This window comes from Equus caballus, chromosome 11 (genome assembly GCF_041296265.1).
Source record: "Equus caballus isolate H_3958 breed thoroughbred chromosome 11, TB-T2T, whole genome shotgun sequence".
Taxonomy (NCBI): domain Eukaryota; kingdom Metazoa; phylum Chordata; class Mammalia; order Perissodactyla; family Equidae; genus Equus; species Equus caballus.
The window spans coordinates 11,368,574-11,384,684 of record NC_091694.1 but is presented as its reverse complement, the minus strand read 5'-3'; the positions used below and the strand labels follow the sequence as shown (position 1 = coordinate 11,384,684).

General features: G+C 39.7%; 1 protein-coding gene across 3 annotated transcripts in view; it reads left to right on the top strand.

Moving 5' to 3' along the window:
* MAP2K6 (mitogen-activated protein kinase kinase 6) overlaps positions 1–15,637 on the top strand; it is a 116,939-nt gene extending 101,302 nt beyond the window's left edge. For all 3 annotated transcript variants that reach the window (XM_001498752.7, XM_005597237.4, XM_070226969.1), the window contains exons 12-13: positions 3,440–3,555; positions 10,299–15,637. In XM_001498752.7, coding sequence (XP_001498802.1) covers positions 3,440–3,517 — 78 coding nt within the window. In that variant the 3' untranslated portion in view covers positions 3,518–3,555; positions 10,299–15,637. The remainder of the gene's footprint in view (positions 1–3,439; positions 3,556–10,298) is intronic.
* Positions 15,638–16,111: the final 474 nt, after the last annotated feature.

Below are 16,111 nucleotides of genomic sequence, written 5' to 3'. Positions count from 1 at the left end.
AACCCTGAGAGCATTTTAAAATTAATTTCACATCAAGTGCCTTAGATATAGAGTGATTCCTGTGGGGCCCTATGGCGCCTGTACTCCTATTTTAAAGTTGCCTTGTTTGTCAGTATTTTTGGATAAAAGAAGAACATTTCTCTATATCTCTGGCTATTTGAAATGGAGAACATTTTGTTTTCCTTCCAAGTGACCTCTTATCAGAGGTTTCACTGGAACACACTTGAGAAAAAATGCTGAGTTCTAGCTTAATACACATTGGCAGCTGGTGTTGAATTCTAGCTTTCCAATATATCCTAACACTGTGGGCTTTTATGGCATACATATTAATGTTGTAAGGTCCCATGGGACCTTTTTATGGCATTAGTCTTTGTGGTACTGGAAATGGACTTGCCTTTTAAGGCCCATAACTACTCCCTGCTTTCCTGTGCAATTGAGGTTTTTAAATGGAAAATCTGAGTCCAAACTCTTTGACTTCAGCATTGGGAAAACATGCTGAGAGGCTATTGTTTAGATGGTAGGAGTTGGTGAAGACGTAGAAAGGGGGAAAAAAGCCTGTTTTCAGGTGAAGGACAGTATAATTAAGGCCCCACCCTAGACATGTACCTCTTATAGAAATCCCAAGTGTTTTCCTCCCAAACTTGCATTGAGAGATGCACATGCTTTAAGATCATCTCGTTTACTTGTTTGCTCAAACTTCCACTGGGGGACATGACTCAGTAAGATTTGTTCTTCTAGAGTAGGGACCAGCCAACTTGTTCTGTGAAGGCTTAGATAGTAAACATTTAAGGCTTTGTGGGCTCTCACAGCTACTTAGCTCTGTTGTGTTAGCATGAAAGCAGCCATGTTCAGTATGTAAACCAATGGCTGTGGCTGTGTTCCAATAAAACTTTATTTCAAAAACAGTCAGTGGGCTGGATTTGGCGCCAGGACCATCATTGATTAACCCCTGTCCCAGATAGTAACCACCAGAAATGATAACCAGGTGATTCAAGTGATGGCCCAGTGAGGCGATTATGTTCTCCAAATATCCTGGGAAGTTCTAGATTGAATCGCAGTGTTAAGCAAGGATGACTGAAAACCATAGAAAACCATAGTCTTGAGGGATGAGGTGTTGTGCGTGGGATATGGAGACCATTAGTAATTGTAGCTTGCTGCCCAGTGCTTCTGGCAGTATGTTCAGGGATCTCCATGTCTTCTCCAGGCACAGCTGGTGGTAAAGTCCTCCCTTCGTGTACCTGGCTCCTTTTTTGAGAAACCTAGCCTGGGACCATGGTCTGGGGATCATTCCATGGTGCCTCATTTGCTCCTCTCCTGGTTGCTGTCCTTGCTATTCTTAGTCCATTGCTTATAGGAGGGACTGGGTTCCCTCCCAACCTTTTGCAGCCTCAAAACCCACACAAGAAGGCGAGTCACACTTTCCATTTTGACAGGCCTGCCTGTTTTCCCCTCCCCTTGCCCTCTAGCTCTCTCTGCCTGAGAATAAACTGAAAGATGCCTGAGGATTTTTTTTTTTTTTTTGGTCAAGGACTTCAGGTCAGGTTATTGAATTCATTCACAGACTCAGGCTATATCCACTGAGCTAATAGCCACCAGGAGAACCAGAGGCAAGATGGGGCTGGCAGGCATTGGAAGCAGTCACTGAGACAGTCTGAGGTTTGACGTGTCTTGTTTTGATAGTAAAAGCTTTTAAGTACATTAAAAGATCTCCAAATGTCAAGAGGATGTGGGAAAGCTAATAAGCATGATGGTGAAGCACTTAGTAAGTGTGCTAAGTGGTTAGTAATCAAAAGTAATGCTGTTATTTATTTGTCCAAAGATCTCAGGATGAAGGACCTGGCATCTAGAGCTTCAGTTAATACAGTGGGTGTGAGGCTCTGAGCCAACACTCAACCTGTATCTTCAGATGGGGAAAAGCAGGAAACCTCTTTTCCATTTTCTGAATCATGATAGTTAACAGTGACCACCTACCTTCTTTTGGGTTTTATTTCTTTGTTCCCTTCCCATTTGCATTGTTTCCTAAAACTTCCTTGGGTGGGCATTCAGTTCCCCACAGAGCTGACTCATCCAGCCCTTTGCTGTCAGGTTTAAAACAAATAGAAAACCTACAGCTAGACAACATGAAGGTTGTAAATTAAAATCCCAAAGTCAGGGGAAACAGAGTGAGTCATCTACATGTCTGCATGCAAAAATGCTCATATTTAGCTGCTCAACCAGTCATTGAAAATAATACCACCAGACAATCAGCGAGGTAGCTGTGCTAGGGGTGTGTGTGTGTGTGTGTGTGGTGGGGGGTACATGGCACTAGGTTCCACCTGAAGAAATTGTCCTTTTTGGTTGTTTGGTTGATTCTATTTCCACTGTGAGAACAGTGGATCATGACGTATCTGATGTATCTCCTTCTAATTAGGGGTGTAAGGTTCCAGTGTGACAGCTGGGCACTTATTATAACAAAATTGAGCAATTCAGGGAGGATTGTTCTGGAGCAGAGAAAATGGCTTCATTTCCTTCAGAACTGTTCTGAAATGTGTGGCCTCCCTTATCCCTATTCTCCAGCAAAGTGCTAGACTTGATGTTTCTGTAAGTTTACTTAATCTGAGCTGCGTGAATAGAGATCATGTTTTGCTTTTCAATCTTTAATCTCCAAGTTGAATTTTCTCCACACATACCTAGAGTTTGGCAGTCTACATTATTTTCCAAATGGATCAACTCTTCAGCAAGAGAGACATAAGTATAACTCGTGGCTGTAGATGTGGTTTAGAAAATGGCTTTGTTAACTGTCTCAGTCCAAACCAGCTCTTCAATGTCAAGGGCAAGCAATGTCTTGCCCATTTACTATTCCACAAAATTGGTTTCTCATTCTACTGCCCATTTCCTGAGAAATGAATGTGCATAAATATATGACATTTCTAGTTATTTTACTGGTGTCCCCCGCTATCCAAAAGTAGAGTCTTCCTATGTAACCTTTTGTAGGCTGAAATAGCTTAAGGCAAAGGATATTCTCTGCCTTCCAAAAGTTCGCCTTAGGCAAAGTGGCCTAACACTTTCCTAAGGTGGAGATACCTGTAGGTACTGACTTAGTCTAAAATTACTTTGTAGAGGACAGGGTTATTTGTAAATCAAAGCTTTGGACTGTCTTTGCTAGTCTTTGTATTTTAGCTTAGATGGGATTTATATAGCCTAATTACATATATATATTTTAAAGCAATAGTTACTCTGTGGTGGAAGCAGGTGTCAAAATGGGAGGAGTGGCAACTGAGATACCTGTAAAAAGCTTGCATCACTAAGTGTGCACTTGATTTGGGAAGGGGTAGGAAGAGTCTGCTTTAGCCTTGATCAGGGAACTTAATTTGTTTACTAAACAGGTCTATTAATTTGCTAATCTCTTATATTGTCAGTGACAAATATTCATACCAGGTGTTTCTCTTTTCTTTCCTAGCAACATCCATTTTTCACCCTACACGAATCCAAAGCAACAGACGTGGCATCTTTTGTAAAACTGATTCTTGGAGACTAAAAACAATGGACTCAATCGGTTGACCCTCCTGTGGATTGGTGGGTGTATTGGGTGAAGCACGTTCACTAAAGCGCCAATAGAAACTCATCTTTGAGATAATTTAACCCTGCCTTTCAGAACATTTTTTTCTCCCCATTTTTTCTTTCCCCTCCAAAGGGGGACTTGGAATCTATAGTATAGAATGAACTGTCTAGATGGATGAAATATGATAAAAGCTTAGGACTTAAAAAGGTGATTAAATATTTAATGATGTGTCATATGAGTCCTTAAGCTTCTCAGACTTCTCTTGTTCTTTACAAAATGAATACATTGGCCCTGGTAAAAAGGTGCTACAGTAGTGATGAAATTGTAAGTAGATTTGTAGTTTGTCCCACTGATTATTTTAATATTTATATTTAAGCACTCGGTTGAAAAGATTCCATTTTATGCAAGGAGGGAGATGTAAAAGACAAGGTTGGGTTGGCAATATTTATAGGGCTTTTATTTTTTAAGTTCAATCTTGTCTATGGTCCAGAAGAAATTATTTAAGATGCATCTTTAAGAGTATTATAAAAATATCAACAAGGAGCTCTTCTTATGAAATATCTGTTCCAGTTGTTGTGGCTTCTGCCATGTTCCCAAATATCTATTCAGTCCTGGGTAATAACTACATATTTTAGGTAAAGTGGCAAGATAACCTGGTCATACTCTTTTCCCAACTTTGAAAAACAAAATCACTTTTATCACAGCTCAAAGAGTCACAGATTTGGTTCTCTTGATGTTTGTGGTATAGTATTAATGGAATGTGATTTGTGGTGTGATTTTGTATCATTTGTCTATCTTTCTATCTGTGTGTGTGTATGTGTGTGTATTTGGTAAGTCACAAGTTCTGCCAAGTGGCTTCTGTGAACATCTATATTTAGTAAGGAGGACATTTGTTAGTCCCGAGGGGAAATATCGTGTCAAATCACACAGAGAAGTGGTGCCTTCAGCTTTTGCCCCTCCTACCAGGTGAAAGCCCCAAGGATTTCCTTTGTAATTAACATGCTCTACTTTTTTTTGGTTTTGTTTTCTTGTTCAGAGACGAAGCCTTACTATTAATGGAGGGGCTGCAATAGAAAAAAATTAAAGGCGGTTAGTAGTTCTTTGATAAGGAGAGGAGATAATGGGGAGGGTTGAATTAATTCCTGGGAATAGATTGCGAAATTTCCGCAGATTGAGTTGAGGCCACATCTTTCTTCAGCAGCATGCAGTAGCTAGCTCACGACAGGAGGCTAGCTCCATTGTGGATTCCCCGCAGGTTGACTAAGCCACAAAAGCTCTTTCTCGTGGCCAAATACACCCATGGGTTTTCTGATTTGGGGCTTTCACTTTCTTGAAGATCAAGGAGTGAAGTGATCCACAGGGAAAATACAGACTGATAACAACCAGGAAATACCACTTTTGGACATTGTGTTAATACAAGGCTACTCCTGCAGTACAAGGACAGAGGATTTTGATTAAAAAAAGAGGAAAAGAACACACTCTGTTTGTTTCCTTGCCTGAAGTTCACAAATAAGGAGAGAGGATCGCTCCCTTGAATCCTCCGCTTCTTCCCCTTTTAGATTTTGAAGTGCAATCATGTATTTTTCTCTGTTTGCATTTTCTCCTTGTTCTTGACCTCTAGCTCCTAGCAGTTGCCCAGAGTGAGTATGGCATCTCCATACACTTCTTCATATTCGGTTCTAAGACCTACCTGTTTGATTAAATGTCAGTTTCATCGCTTTGAAGCTCCCTCTGTCCTCATCTTTCTCCTGCCAGAAAAGGAGTATTATCCTAGTGATTATAGCCATTCATTTTCCCACCCACCTTCCTAAATCTGAAAGTTTCTCTCTTTGAGACTGAAAGAAAAAAATCACAACTGTATTCCTTGCGTGATTCATCCATCTTGTGAGAAAAGAAGGTAGAAGAAAAACATCCGAGGTCATTGCGTTGCAGCTTTTGGTCAAATGTGTAGAGCAAAACATCTTTCTGGTCTGAGTCAGATTATTCATAGCTGTTGTTCAATGTGGTTTCTTCTTTGAAATATTCTTACCCAAGTGTGTTTCTTGTGTGTACTCCTCTCCAGGGCCTGAATTTGCAAGACAATCATGTTGAGGTAGAGAAGGAGTTTGTCAGTGGTTCTCAACCCTGGTGCACGTTGGAATTACTGGAAGCTTGTGAACCCGTCAATGCCAAGGTCCCAGAAATTCTTCCAGGCTGGGCCCTGAGAATTGCTGTTTTTTACAAGCTGCTCATGTGATTCTGAAGCGCAGCAGGGTTGAGAACATTGGTCTAGTACCTCCTAAAGAGAGATTGATTTAAAATGACCTTCTCTTCAACATTTGCGGTGACTGTAGAGAGCATCAAGAGCTCTCACTTCTTTCCGTGTCCTCATCAATGGGGACATCTTTGCCACTATCAGAGAGTATATGTTCCTGGAATACTAATTTGAAATTTGCAATACCTTTTCCCTATAGAAACAATGTACTACATGGTGACTAGATGTCTTCTGTACTGAATGGCTTGATAGCCTTATGAGTCTAAATTTTAGAATGTGGTTTTTTTTTTTTTGAGAACTGTGTTATGAGTTCTAAACAATTAATTTTAAAATAAATATAGAGATTCATAAACTATATTTAAGTTGATATAAGTTGGGAGTCTCTTGTACATACATGCATATATATGTATGTATATATATATATATGGATGTGGATGTGTGTGTGTGTGTATGTGTGTAGAGAGAGAGAGAGAGAGAGAGAAGAAAAACATCCATATCCAGGGATGATACTCAAAATATTTCATGTGCTACCAGCATGCAGACCATCTGAATATGAGCCCTGCCTATATCTATCAATGTATTAGAAAGTCAGCATATCTCTACAAAAGAGACGATGCTCTTTTTTCCAAATGTATTTGATTTATCATATAATTGTCCATATTATAAATTATCTTTATGTTTATAAAAATATCCATCTCTCTCTATATATTGTTGATTTCAAAGGTGTGCCAAAAAGATAATGTGAATGACTTTTAAGACAATTGCTGTATATATGTCCTTATTAATGAGTGTTGCCCTTCAGAGTAGCCACCTTGAAAGACTATATATTTGTATGAATAATGCTACTAAGGTATTTTTGCCACTTCTCTTTCAGCAAAGGCTTCAGAATCCATTTCCTCCCCCATATATTTAACATGCAGAATCATCATTTCATAATTACTCCTTAGTTGTTTGTTTGTTTTGTTTTGTTTTTACAAAAATCCTTACCAGGTATTTCCCTCTTTGGTTTAGTTGTCTTGTTTATCAGACTTAGCAACAAGTTATGCTTGACAATTTTTGGAATTCAGATCTGCCCTCAGAGCTGAAGTTTTACCATCACCGAATCTTTTTGAAAGACCGTATCATGGGCTCTGAAGCTAATTTGAAATGTAGATTTCCCAAAAAAGCGTGCATTTGTTTTTAAGCAAAGTCAGCCTTCCTGGAATAAGCGTAGAACCTCCCAAAATGGTGACTTTCAAGGGGAGAGAACTCACATAGATGTGTATACTTGATGATAAAATATCAGTCAGATAGTCGTCGATTTCACGCATGGCACTCATCTATTACCCGTGATTGAAGGCCATGGAGGAGTGTATATTTTAAAGACTGTGTTTGGTCACACTGACATAGTCAGAATGACCTGGTTAAATAAGCAGCTTCTATGTTGATTAAGCCATCTGAGAATGAGTGTATGTGGGTATAGCTCAAAATTGTTTGTGTTTTACAGATCCTGTATAGCCTCCAAGCCTAACAAAAAAATGTATATGCGAGAGATTCCCAAACTTTCTCTGTTCATGGCACCATTGGTTGTCTTTGTAATTTTCTTCACGGTGACCTAGGCCAAAGAAAATAGTTAACAGTTCCATTTATTAAGTAATTAGGTCCAAACAACTTAATAGTAGTAGGTTGCGCAAGGTCCTGCAGATGTTGCTGTGTTTCCCTCAGATGTTTACCATATCTTGCAGTGCCCCCGTGAGTTTGCTGTGTGTGCTGGGGCATCTCAGGATGTCTCAGCACACAGTTTGGGGAGCATAGATATCTGTATACTGATGTTTGTACTGTCTACAGTCGGTGACCCTCAAAATGGAATTCTTGGCCACTTAATCCTCTCTATTACTTCACTCTTTGTGTTTCATCATCATTATTTTTTTGCTCTCCTCTGCTCGATTAGCTTCTTAATTGAGGTCCTACCCTCCTTTGCTATTCATGAGTCTAGCAGTGCCAGATGTCGTAATCTAGAAAATGAAATACTCATTAGCCTCAGCATTAGAGGAGGCTGGCACTGAGACTAAAGGGGCTCCTGGTTTCTCCAACTGCACTTGGCTTCGTATCTTTGGAATATAATCACATAAGAAGCAAAGAGGGGACAACTTTTTCATAGTTTAACACTAAAAATGCTTTTGTTGACCAAGGGGTTTCATCAGTTCTGCTCAGAGAAACTACTGTTTCTCCTAAAGGTGTTTAACAAAGCACTTGAGCTTTGACCTGAAAGTGCAACGGATGCCTAGTTCCTAATTTCCAACCCTGATGCTTTTTTGGCTATGTAACTCCTTCTGACCTCAAAGGTAGGGTTCATATATCCATAAAATTCACTGGAGCTGGTGTTCAGATCTAGTAAAATGAGTTAAACCTCTGTTGTGCTGCGAATTTTGCCTTCTTAATGTCTATCTGTGACTCAAATGGAGATTTGCTGGCTTAAGGAATCTTCCTTTTTTATTGAATTAGCAAGGGCAAGGTAGGGTTTTTAATTGTACACCCTGAAAATTTATATCTTTGATTGGAAAAATGCCAGAGTATAATCTAGGAAGAGGAAGCTAAGAAACCTGATAGAATAGAAAAAAGATATTTTATTCTAGAAGGTTCATGTTCCTCTTATCTAGGGGAGTGTGTGTGTGTGTGTGTGTGTGTGTTTAGCACTATTAAATGTGCTGGCAGCTAAAGATACTATTTGGTTTTCTTTGGCTTTAATTGGGGTATCTGGATTCCTTTGGGAACCTGTTGAAAGCTAGGACCTTTTCCCTAGGAAAATGCACATTTTACATGGAACACATAATTTTGCAAACATTTTTCGCTGAAGGGGAGTGGGAGGAGAAGTGCAGTTTCTAGACCCCATACGATCAATAACCTCTGCTCTGTAGACTGTGAACTGTGACATTCTAGACCACGCATTGGCGAACTTTTTCTATAAAGGGCCAGATAGTGCATATTTTTGGCGTGGTGTTCCATATAGTATCTGTGGCAGCTACACAAGTCTGCTGTTTTAGCATGAAAGCATCCATAAACAGTATGTAAATGAGTAAGCATGATGGGCATGTTCCAATGAAATTTTGTTTACAAAATCAGACAGTGGACCAGATTTGGCCCACAGGCCACGGTTTGCCAACACCTGTCCTTAGACCAGCAAATAGGAAACTCCAGTTGATTAACTATGTGTGTAGAGTTCTTCTATTTAGTTAGTGTTTAGCTCAACTGCTGTTGAGGTAGATTAGGAAGATGGACATAGGAAAATGAATTTGGAAAGGATGGGGACTGCTCAGTCTCTTGAAAATTGCTTTTTATTTTCTTCAGGTAAGTATTCCTTGCTCTGGAAGCCACTGGGGCAGTTTTCTTCAGATTAAATCGAGTACCTGCTTTTTCTATTTCTATGAAGTAACCAACATAAGTTCCTTCAACTTGGAAATAAAAGGCACCCTTCTCTTAGACATTAACTACATTCTTATCTCTTATCTTTGCATTTTGTTTGTAGTGTGATTCACATACAAGGAGAATCATGAACCCAGACACTAATCCTTGGGTATTCCTTTTCGCCAGGACTGTATTAGGATTTGAGAATTTGGGAGGCCATACTTACCTCAGAAGTAGAAGGCAGATAGAATTCTTAACATCTTCCAATGCATCCACCTCATCTATTTGGCCATCTTTTAAGAAAGTAAGAAAGAATAGTTTTGGGTCAAAATACTGGGTCTCAGGTGGATTTAGAGCTCCCAGCTCTCACTGTGACAGGAGACAGGCTTACCCCTTGAGTCCTGTCCCTGGACCTGGAGAGAGGAGGCTGCTTTATCTTAACTCTTTTTTTTTTTTGAGGAAGATTAGCCCTGAGCTAACTGCTGCCAATCCTCCTCTTTTTGCTGAGGAAGACTGGCTCTGAGCTAACATCCATGCCCATCTTCCTCTACTTTATACGTGGGACGCCTGCTACAGCATGGCTTGCCAAGCGGTGCCATGTCCGCACCCAGGATCCTAACTAGCGAACCCGGGGCCACTGAAGCGGAATGTGTGAACTCAACCCCTGCGCCACCGGGCCGGCCCCCTTAACTCCTTTTTTAATCATCAGGAAATTTCTGTTTTAAGGGGCCTATGCAAAAGCCCTATTTTCTGATGTGATTATCTTGGGTTGCCAGCCCTGGCTGGATTCCTGGGCCCCAAAGCCTCTAATGAAAGCTCTGCCTTCCCTATGGGACCAGAATAATTTGCTTTGCGTTCTATCAGGACCTGCACCCTTCTTGCTGTACACCTAACTGTCTGCCTCTTACCTAATCTATCTCTACTTTCTTCTTCCAGAGCAGCACAACACGTCTTACTTAAGGCTATAGTCTCTTTACTATTCAGAAACATTTTATTTCCTGTTGCATCATCAGGCAAACATTAGTTACACTTAGGATGATGCTCGGAAACTCCTTAGGAGGACATATTTAAGTATTTGATTTGGCAATTTACCTAAAAGTATGTTTTCTCTTCACCTAGGGAAACAAAACCTGAATTCCAGAGCCTTCAAAATGAAATTATCCTTCTGGGGGAAGCACATTGCCACCAAATACATCACTTACCACCTGTTCCTGGTGTCTGCAAAGAAGATGTGTCATTTTTCTGAGGTTTAGAGAGTCACTGTTTACAGCTATGTAAATATAATCCTACCATCGCATGTTTTCTGATGGAGTCGTTTGGATTCAAGACTTAAGTTGAGGTTTATCTTTTCAGTTCCCGAGCCAAACTCCTTTGTCAAGCAAAATTTCTCAAAAAGCCTCTTTCCTATCTGAGATGAAGAGGACGGACTGGGCCTACCTAGAAACACAAAGCAAGGTCAAGGACTTCGTAGTAGGGATTTTTTTTTTTTTAAAAGAAACCAATATCACCTCGTAACACAAACACGTGTTAATGGAATTTTAAAATATTCAGCCCAGTTCCCTGGGACTGTCAGTATCTTGACATCACTTGTGCTGTCATTTGAACTAGGACTTTGAGCCCTTTATTCTTGGGAGTTTACAGTTAGGTTTTGGGAGATTTGCATTGTATTTCTTTCTTAGAGTTGTCAGTGTGGACAGATTTCTTTGTGGGCAGTTAATCTCGACATGCATGGGTTTTCCCCAGGTTACATTTGCATTTCTGGGATTCAGGGTCTCTTTTCGAGGAATGAGCCTAATGCTCCCATGACTTGGAAATTGAGTTCAGGGAAAACACGGGAAAGTTTAGGCGCTTACTGGTGTTTTAATATAGGAAACAGAACTTCCTAAGTGCTCCCTAGAGCCTGTGGCTTCGACCAGGCCATCGCAGTCTTTTCTGTTTTTCTTGATTGCATTTGCTTGTTATTTTTCTTCTGGTCACGGATGACCTGGGCTGATTTGACACTTTTGTAGAAAGGAACTGATCCAACCATTTTCATATCTCCAAACTCAGAATCAACGATTTTGCATCGGTCCACCTAAATGGACTCTGTTGTTCCCAAATCTTGAAAATGTCAGGGATATCTAAGAGAGCTTTTAGCAAAACCCTCATTAAAGATATAAGACCTTATTATAAGAACTTCTATTTGGCCTTTAAAGAAGAGCAGCTGGGTGGGGTATCTGTTCCCCTTAAGTAATATTCTGTTGTGGCCAGAAATGAGCAGTTAGCATCATTCGATCACTACCAACGTTTGTATTGGAGTCTGCAAGCTGTTTCAACAAAGCGTGTCAAGCCACTGCCTTAGGGGATTTTCATCGGACTTTTTGAAGTTTAAGGCTGAACAGTGATAAGAAATCATGTTTAGGGGCTGGGAGAAAAGACAAATGCAAAGAGCAGTGCTAAACTAAGAACTCCATGGAAGGGCAAGCTGATAAAAGAAGCTGGCAGACAGAGTCCTTAACTTATTTTCAGTGTTACTGTAAAAATAATCTCTTGTGAAGAACCCATCAGAAAGCCAAACCTTTATTATTATTTTTTTCTCTTAAAAATACTAAACTATAAGAGGATTCAGGGAGTGGCATTGGTTTGGATATCAGAAAATTTTCTGATGTTTTCCTAGTGTGATTGATTCTTCAGAGTTACCATTTTAAACTGATGGCACCCAGTAAAAAGGTAGATGATTAGAGGAGGGATAAAGCATTTTGAGAGTATACAACCCATCCATCAGCTACGTTCTGGGTAAAGAAAAATGAATCCAAAATTGAGCCCCTTAACCTTTAGTTCTGGTGACGGATGTTTTTAAGAAAGGTAGACACCAAAGGTTGCCTGACGAGCATAGTTTTCCCACAATTCCACAGAGAACTTTAAATGTTCGTAGAAACACACTACAAATCTTCACCAGAAGAGCTAGAATTTATGATTTTAAAACAACACTCAAAGCTAGTTTGAATTTTCAGAAGCAGTGAATTGTGTGGAAGAAGTAGTTGTTTTCTTTTCTTTTCTTCTGATCTCAAGTTGTCTGTCCTAGTGTATGTTCAATACTTGGGGAGGTGAGTTGAGGGTACAGAAGTGGTTTCCAGACTAGGTTCAGCGGTGCCCCTGGGGGTCTCTTGTGAAGGGAAAGGGAGGAGAGTGTGATGAAGGTCAACCTTGCCCATCTGAAACCCTATCAACCTCCAATTAGGATATTTGGCCACCAATATTGTTCCCTTTAACAAGAAGTCCCTGTGACTGTTAAAGGCTTGGGAACTTTGGATGAAATGACAACTTGAGGACCCTAAACAGCCCAAGAATCTGGGAAATTTTCTAGCCAGCAATGTCTGTGAGTCCCTGGCTTTTGCTGTATGGACTATGCCAACGGGGCTTGGAGGCAGAAGGACAAGAAGAGAGGGCCATTTACTTTATTTTTTAAGCATGAATCATATGAAAGAAAATGCGAAAATCATTATGTGATGGCCATAAATATATATTCTTAAATTGGTTATTTTTCTAAAGTGGTTGAGAATAACCTGATTTCAGTGACAAGGAGTGGCCTGAGTAGGCTCTTGATGGGCAGTGGAATTTCTAAATTTCAACATTTGCAGAGGCAGAAGTTGTAATTTTTGACGTGTAGGAAAAGTAAAGCTTTTTGGACAATTTTGGCACAGAGAAGGGTAGATCTGAGACTCAAGCTAACAGAGTTACATTGCTGGATTTTACAAGGGTTACAGGTGGAGAAAGGTAGTGGGAAGCTGGTTCAGCTGAAGCAGCTAATTGGAAGCTGAACCACTAGTTGGTAGCTGAGAACTGTGCTGGTGTATTTCGTGAGAGAATGCTTCGACATCAGCTGAATCATATCAGGTGCCTTCTACACACAAATAAAGAGTCTGTGGTGAATTCTGATAGTGGTTTGTTTGCCGCTAAACCAAATTCAACAGCTGGGATTTCACAGCAGCCATTTTAGAACACTTTATGTGTCAAAAAATTACATTTGGCAACAATTTGTAGAGTTCTCAGCCAATCTCTGTGTAAAAGCCACCCCAGGAGATGCGATTAAGAAAATTCAGACAATTTATCTGTCATATTACCCCTGTATTTGATTTATTCTTTAGTCACAAATTTATTTTCTTAGAGGAGTGATTTTCTATATGAACTGAGATGATGAGATGATGTTTTAATAAAATAGCAGGTATTTTTAGAGGTAAAGTGTTTTCTTTATATGGTTGACTTCCACAGTTGGACGTATTTCCTACTATGTAGAATCATTGCATTGGCTCCTTTTAAGCTGAAAGAAGTATTAGGGATGTAATTCAAATTCCTTATTTAAATACATGAACATTTTTCTATATATTTTGTGAAAATTTTGATGAGATGCTAGATATAACTTCTATGTGGAATTGAACTTTACAAGAATTTTAGTAAAATAGGTGGGTTTTCCCAGCGTCCTTTGTGCTTCAGTTTCATTGCTGAAAATGCTGCTTCCACTTATTAATCTGGTCTTTGTAAGGAAAAAAAGCTACTTGGTTCCAGGACCCCTGCAGATGCTCAAGTCCCTTAGTCAGCCCTTCCTATCGCGGGTTCCGCATCTGTGGAACGGAGGGCTGACTGTATGTGTGATTGATCATTTTCCTATGTTACACCCCAGATTTGTTTTTAGCCATGTTTATTGTAAAGACAGCTGTTGGGGCAAGTGGAACCATGCCTGGTCTTTACAATCCCTTCATGCTAGAATGAAGTAATTCCATATGCTATTTAGGAGGCCATGCTATCTTTTTCTGGTACCTGAAATATTCTGAAAGGAGATCGGAGAGGTTGTGCACCCTATCTTTCCAAACCCATCTTCCACACTGTCTCTGGAGAGTTTGAAATAGAAGAATGACTGCCGTTTTGTGGATCTCCTCATCAACTGACTCCCTCATCTTTGTATAGTGTGCTGCTAGCTTTCCCTGGTGGAAATCATCTCTTCTTTATCTATTGGGAGACTTTTTCTTTATGAATGAGGCAGGCTGAACTATAGAGTATGGAATTCATTACAAGTTCATAAAGTAAAGACCTCTGAAGGATGTGGGTGGAATGTTTCCGTGCCTTTGAGGTAAATGTTAAATTTATGTTCTGGCCCTCGGAACTTTTTGCTGTGAGCTGCAGAAGGAAAGGAGTTAGGGGTATATACTTAGTGTTTTCTATATGGAAATGTGTGGGACAGCTTTCTTAAGGTGGAAACATTCTTCATCATTCTATGGGGAAAGGGAAGTTATGAACATTAATTGATAACTTCAGTCAGGGTTCAGGATTGTATTTAAAAATACCTGTTTTGTGGAGAAGTGTGCCTTTTGTTGTCTTTGCTGTATTGGCTCTGGTGGCCCTCGTGCATTTTCATTTTAGCCGAGCTTTCCTGTTATCTAGGTTGTGTGCATTGTTTTTTGTTTTTCTTTTGAACTACTGCTTATTGTAACTGGTGATTTTATCTCAAAATTCTGAAACGAAGGAAATAGCTAATGTGCAGGACTTGGGGTGGACGCAAGTATTGGTGCTGATGTAGGTTGAGTTTTAATAGAGTTATCAGAAATGTACTGATTTGAGGGATAATGTGGCTTTAAAGAAGTAATTTTTGCTTTTAACATTTGGAGAAGCCACCTGTCCTAAGTCCTTATTCTTGAGAAATTCATCTTTTAATGCAAATACCATTGGTGGGGCATACTTAATACCTGGATGATTGTCCTCTATCAGTAAATAAACAAAGCATTATAATAATTGCCAAAGGTGGAGGTAATTTTGTCTTATAATAGGTCATTCTATGGTGAAATTTTCCAATCAGAGTATCTTGTAAAAAGTCTAAGTTTATGATTTCCCTCCTCTTTTCTGATTCAAGAGCACGGTAAAGGAAGAATAAGGTTCTGATTGCTATGAAATAGTTCTTTGAATCTGTGTTTTGACCAAGGAAATGGCTGAGATGTTGAACTGGGTGGTTGTTACATGGTTCATATGGCGATCGCTCTGGCTCCCCTCTCACCACCTCAAAAGGAAAATGAAATTGACAGGTTAAGTCAAACTTGGACTCCTCTGTTGATGAGGAGCTTACACTTTGATTTCCTATCTCAGGATATTCTTCAGTTTCATACTGCTGCTGAGGAGGAAGGAACAAGCTGCAGACACTGTAACTGGTCTCCGGATGTTGTGCGTGTGTATGTAAAACTTCACACCGTGTGTGTTGTGTTCAATGTTGTGTCAATCTATGAACTGACTCAAACAACAATTTGAAGATAGAGAAGACAGTGATAATGGCAAAAGACACCCAACCACCTCACTCTGTCAAAGTGCTTGCTATGACTTTCATAGCTAGGACAAGTAACATAAGTATTCAGGAGCAAGGTGTCCTTGAAAGAAATGGTGTGTTGATCTCGTAAGAAAATGTACAACCAATAAAAGACATTTTAAAAACTGCAGTGAGTCTGTATATTAATTGAGTTGTTCATGGAAATCCTTTTTTTTTTCCAGAAATGCTGCTTTTATGCGCAGAAGCCCTGCAGGTAAAAGCTTTGCTTGAACGATCTATTCTCTTTTTCTTCCCCCATCTCTATTTCCCCACTTGTAAAATATAATAGAACAAAACATCACAAAACAACAGTATTGCAGTCTTGAAGACTCATTAGAAAGTCATCCCATCTGTAGCGAACTTCAGACTCAATATTGTTACAGTCAGTATTTCTAGCTGAGAAATGAAGGCCAAGACTTCATTATTAAAATCAGATAGCTTGTGGTGGGGATGAGTCCAGATGGCTTAAGTGAAAAGATTAAGACCAAGACCTTTTGACTTCATGTGTTCCTGACACTAAACTATTAGGCCAATTAGTCATTCAAATTTTTCCTGGTCCTATATATAATACACATAATATTAGGAAATTTGCTGTACACCATCA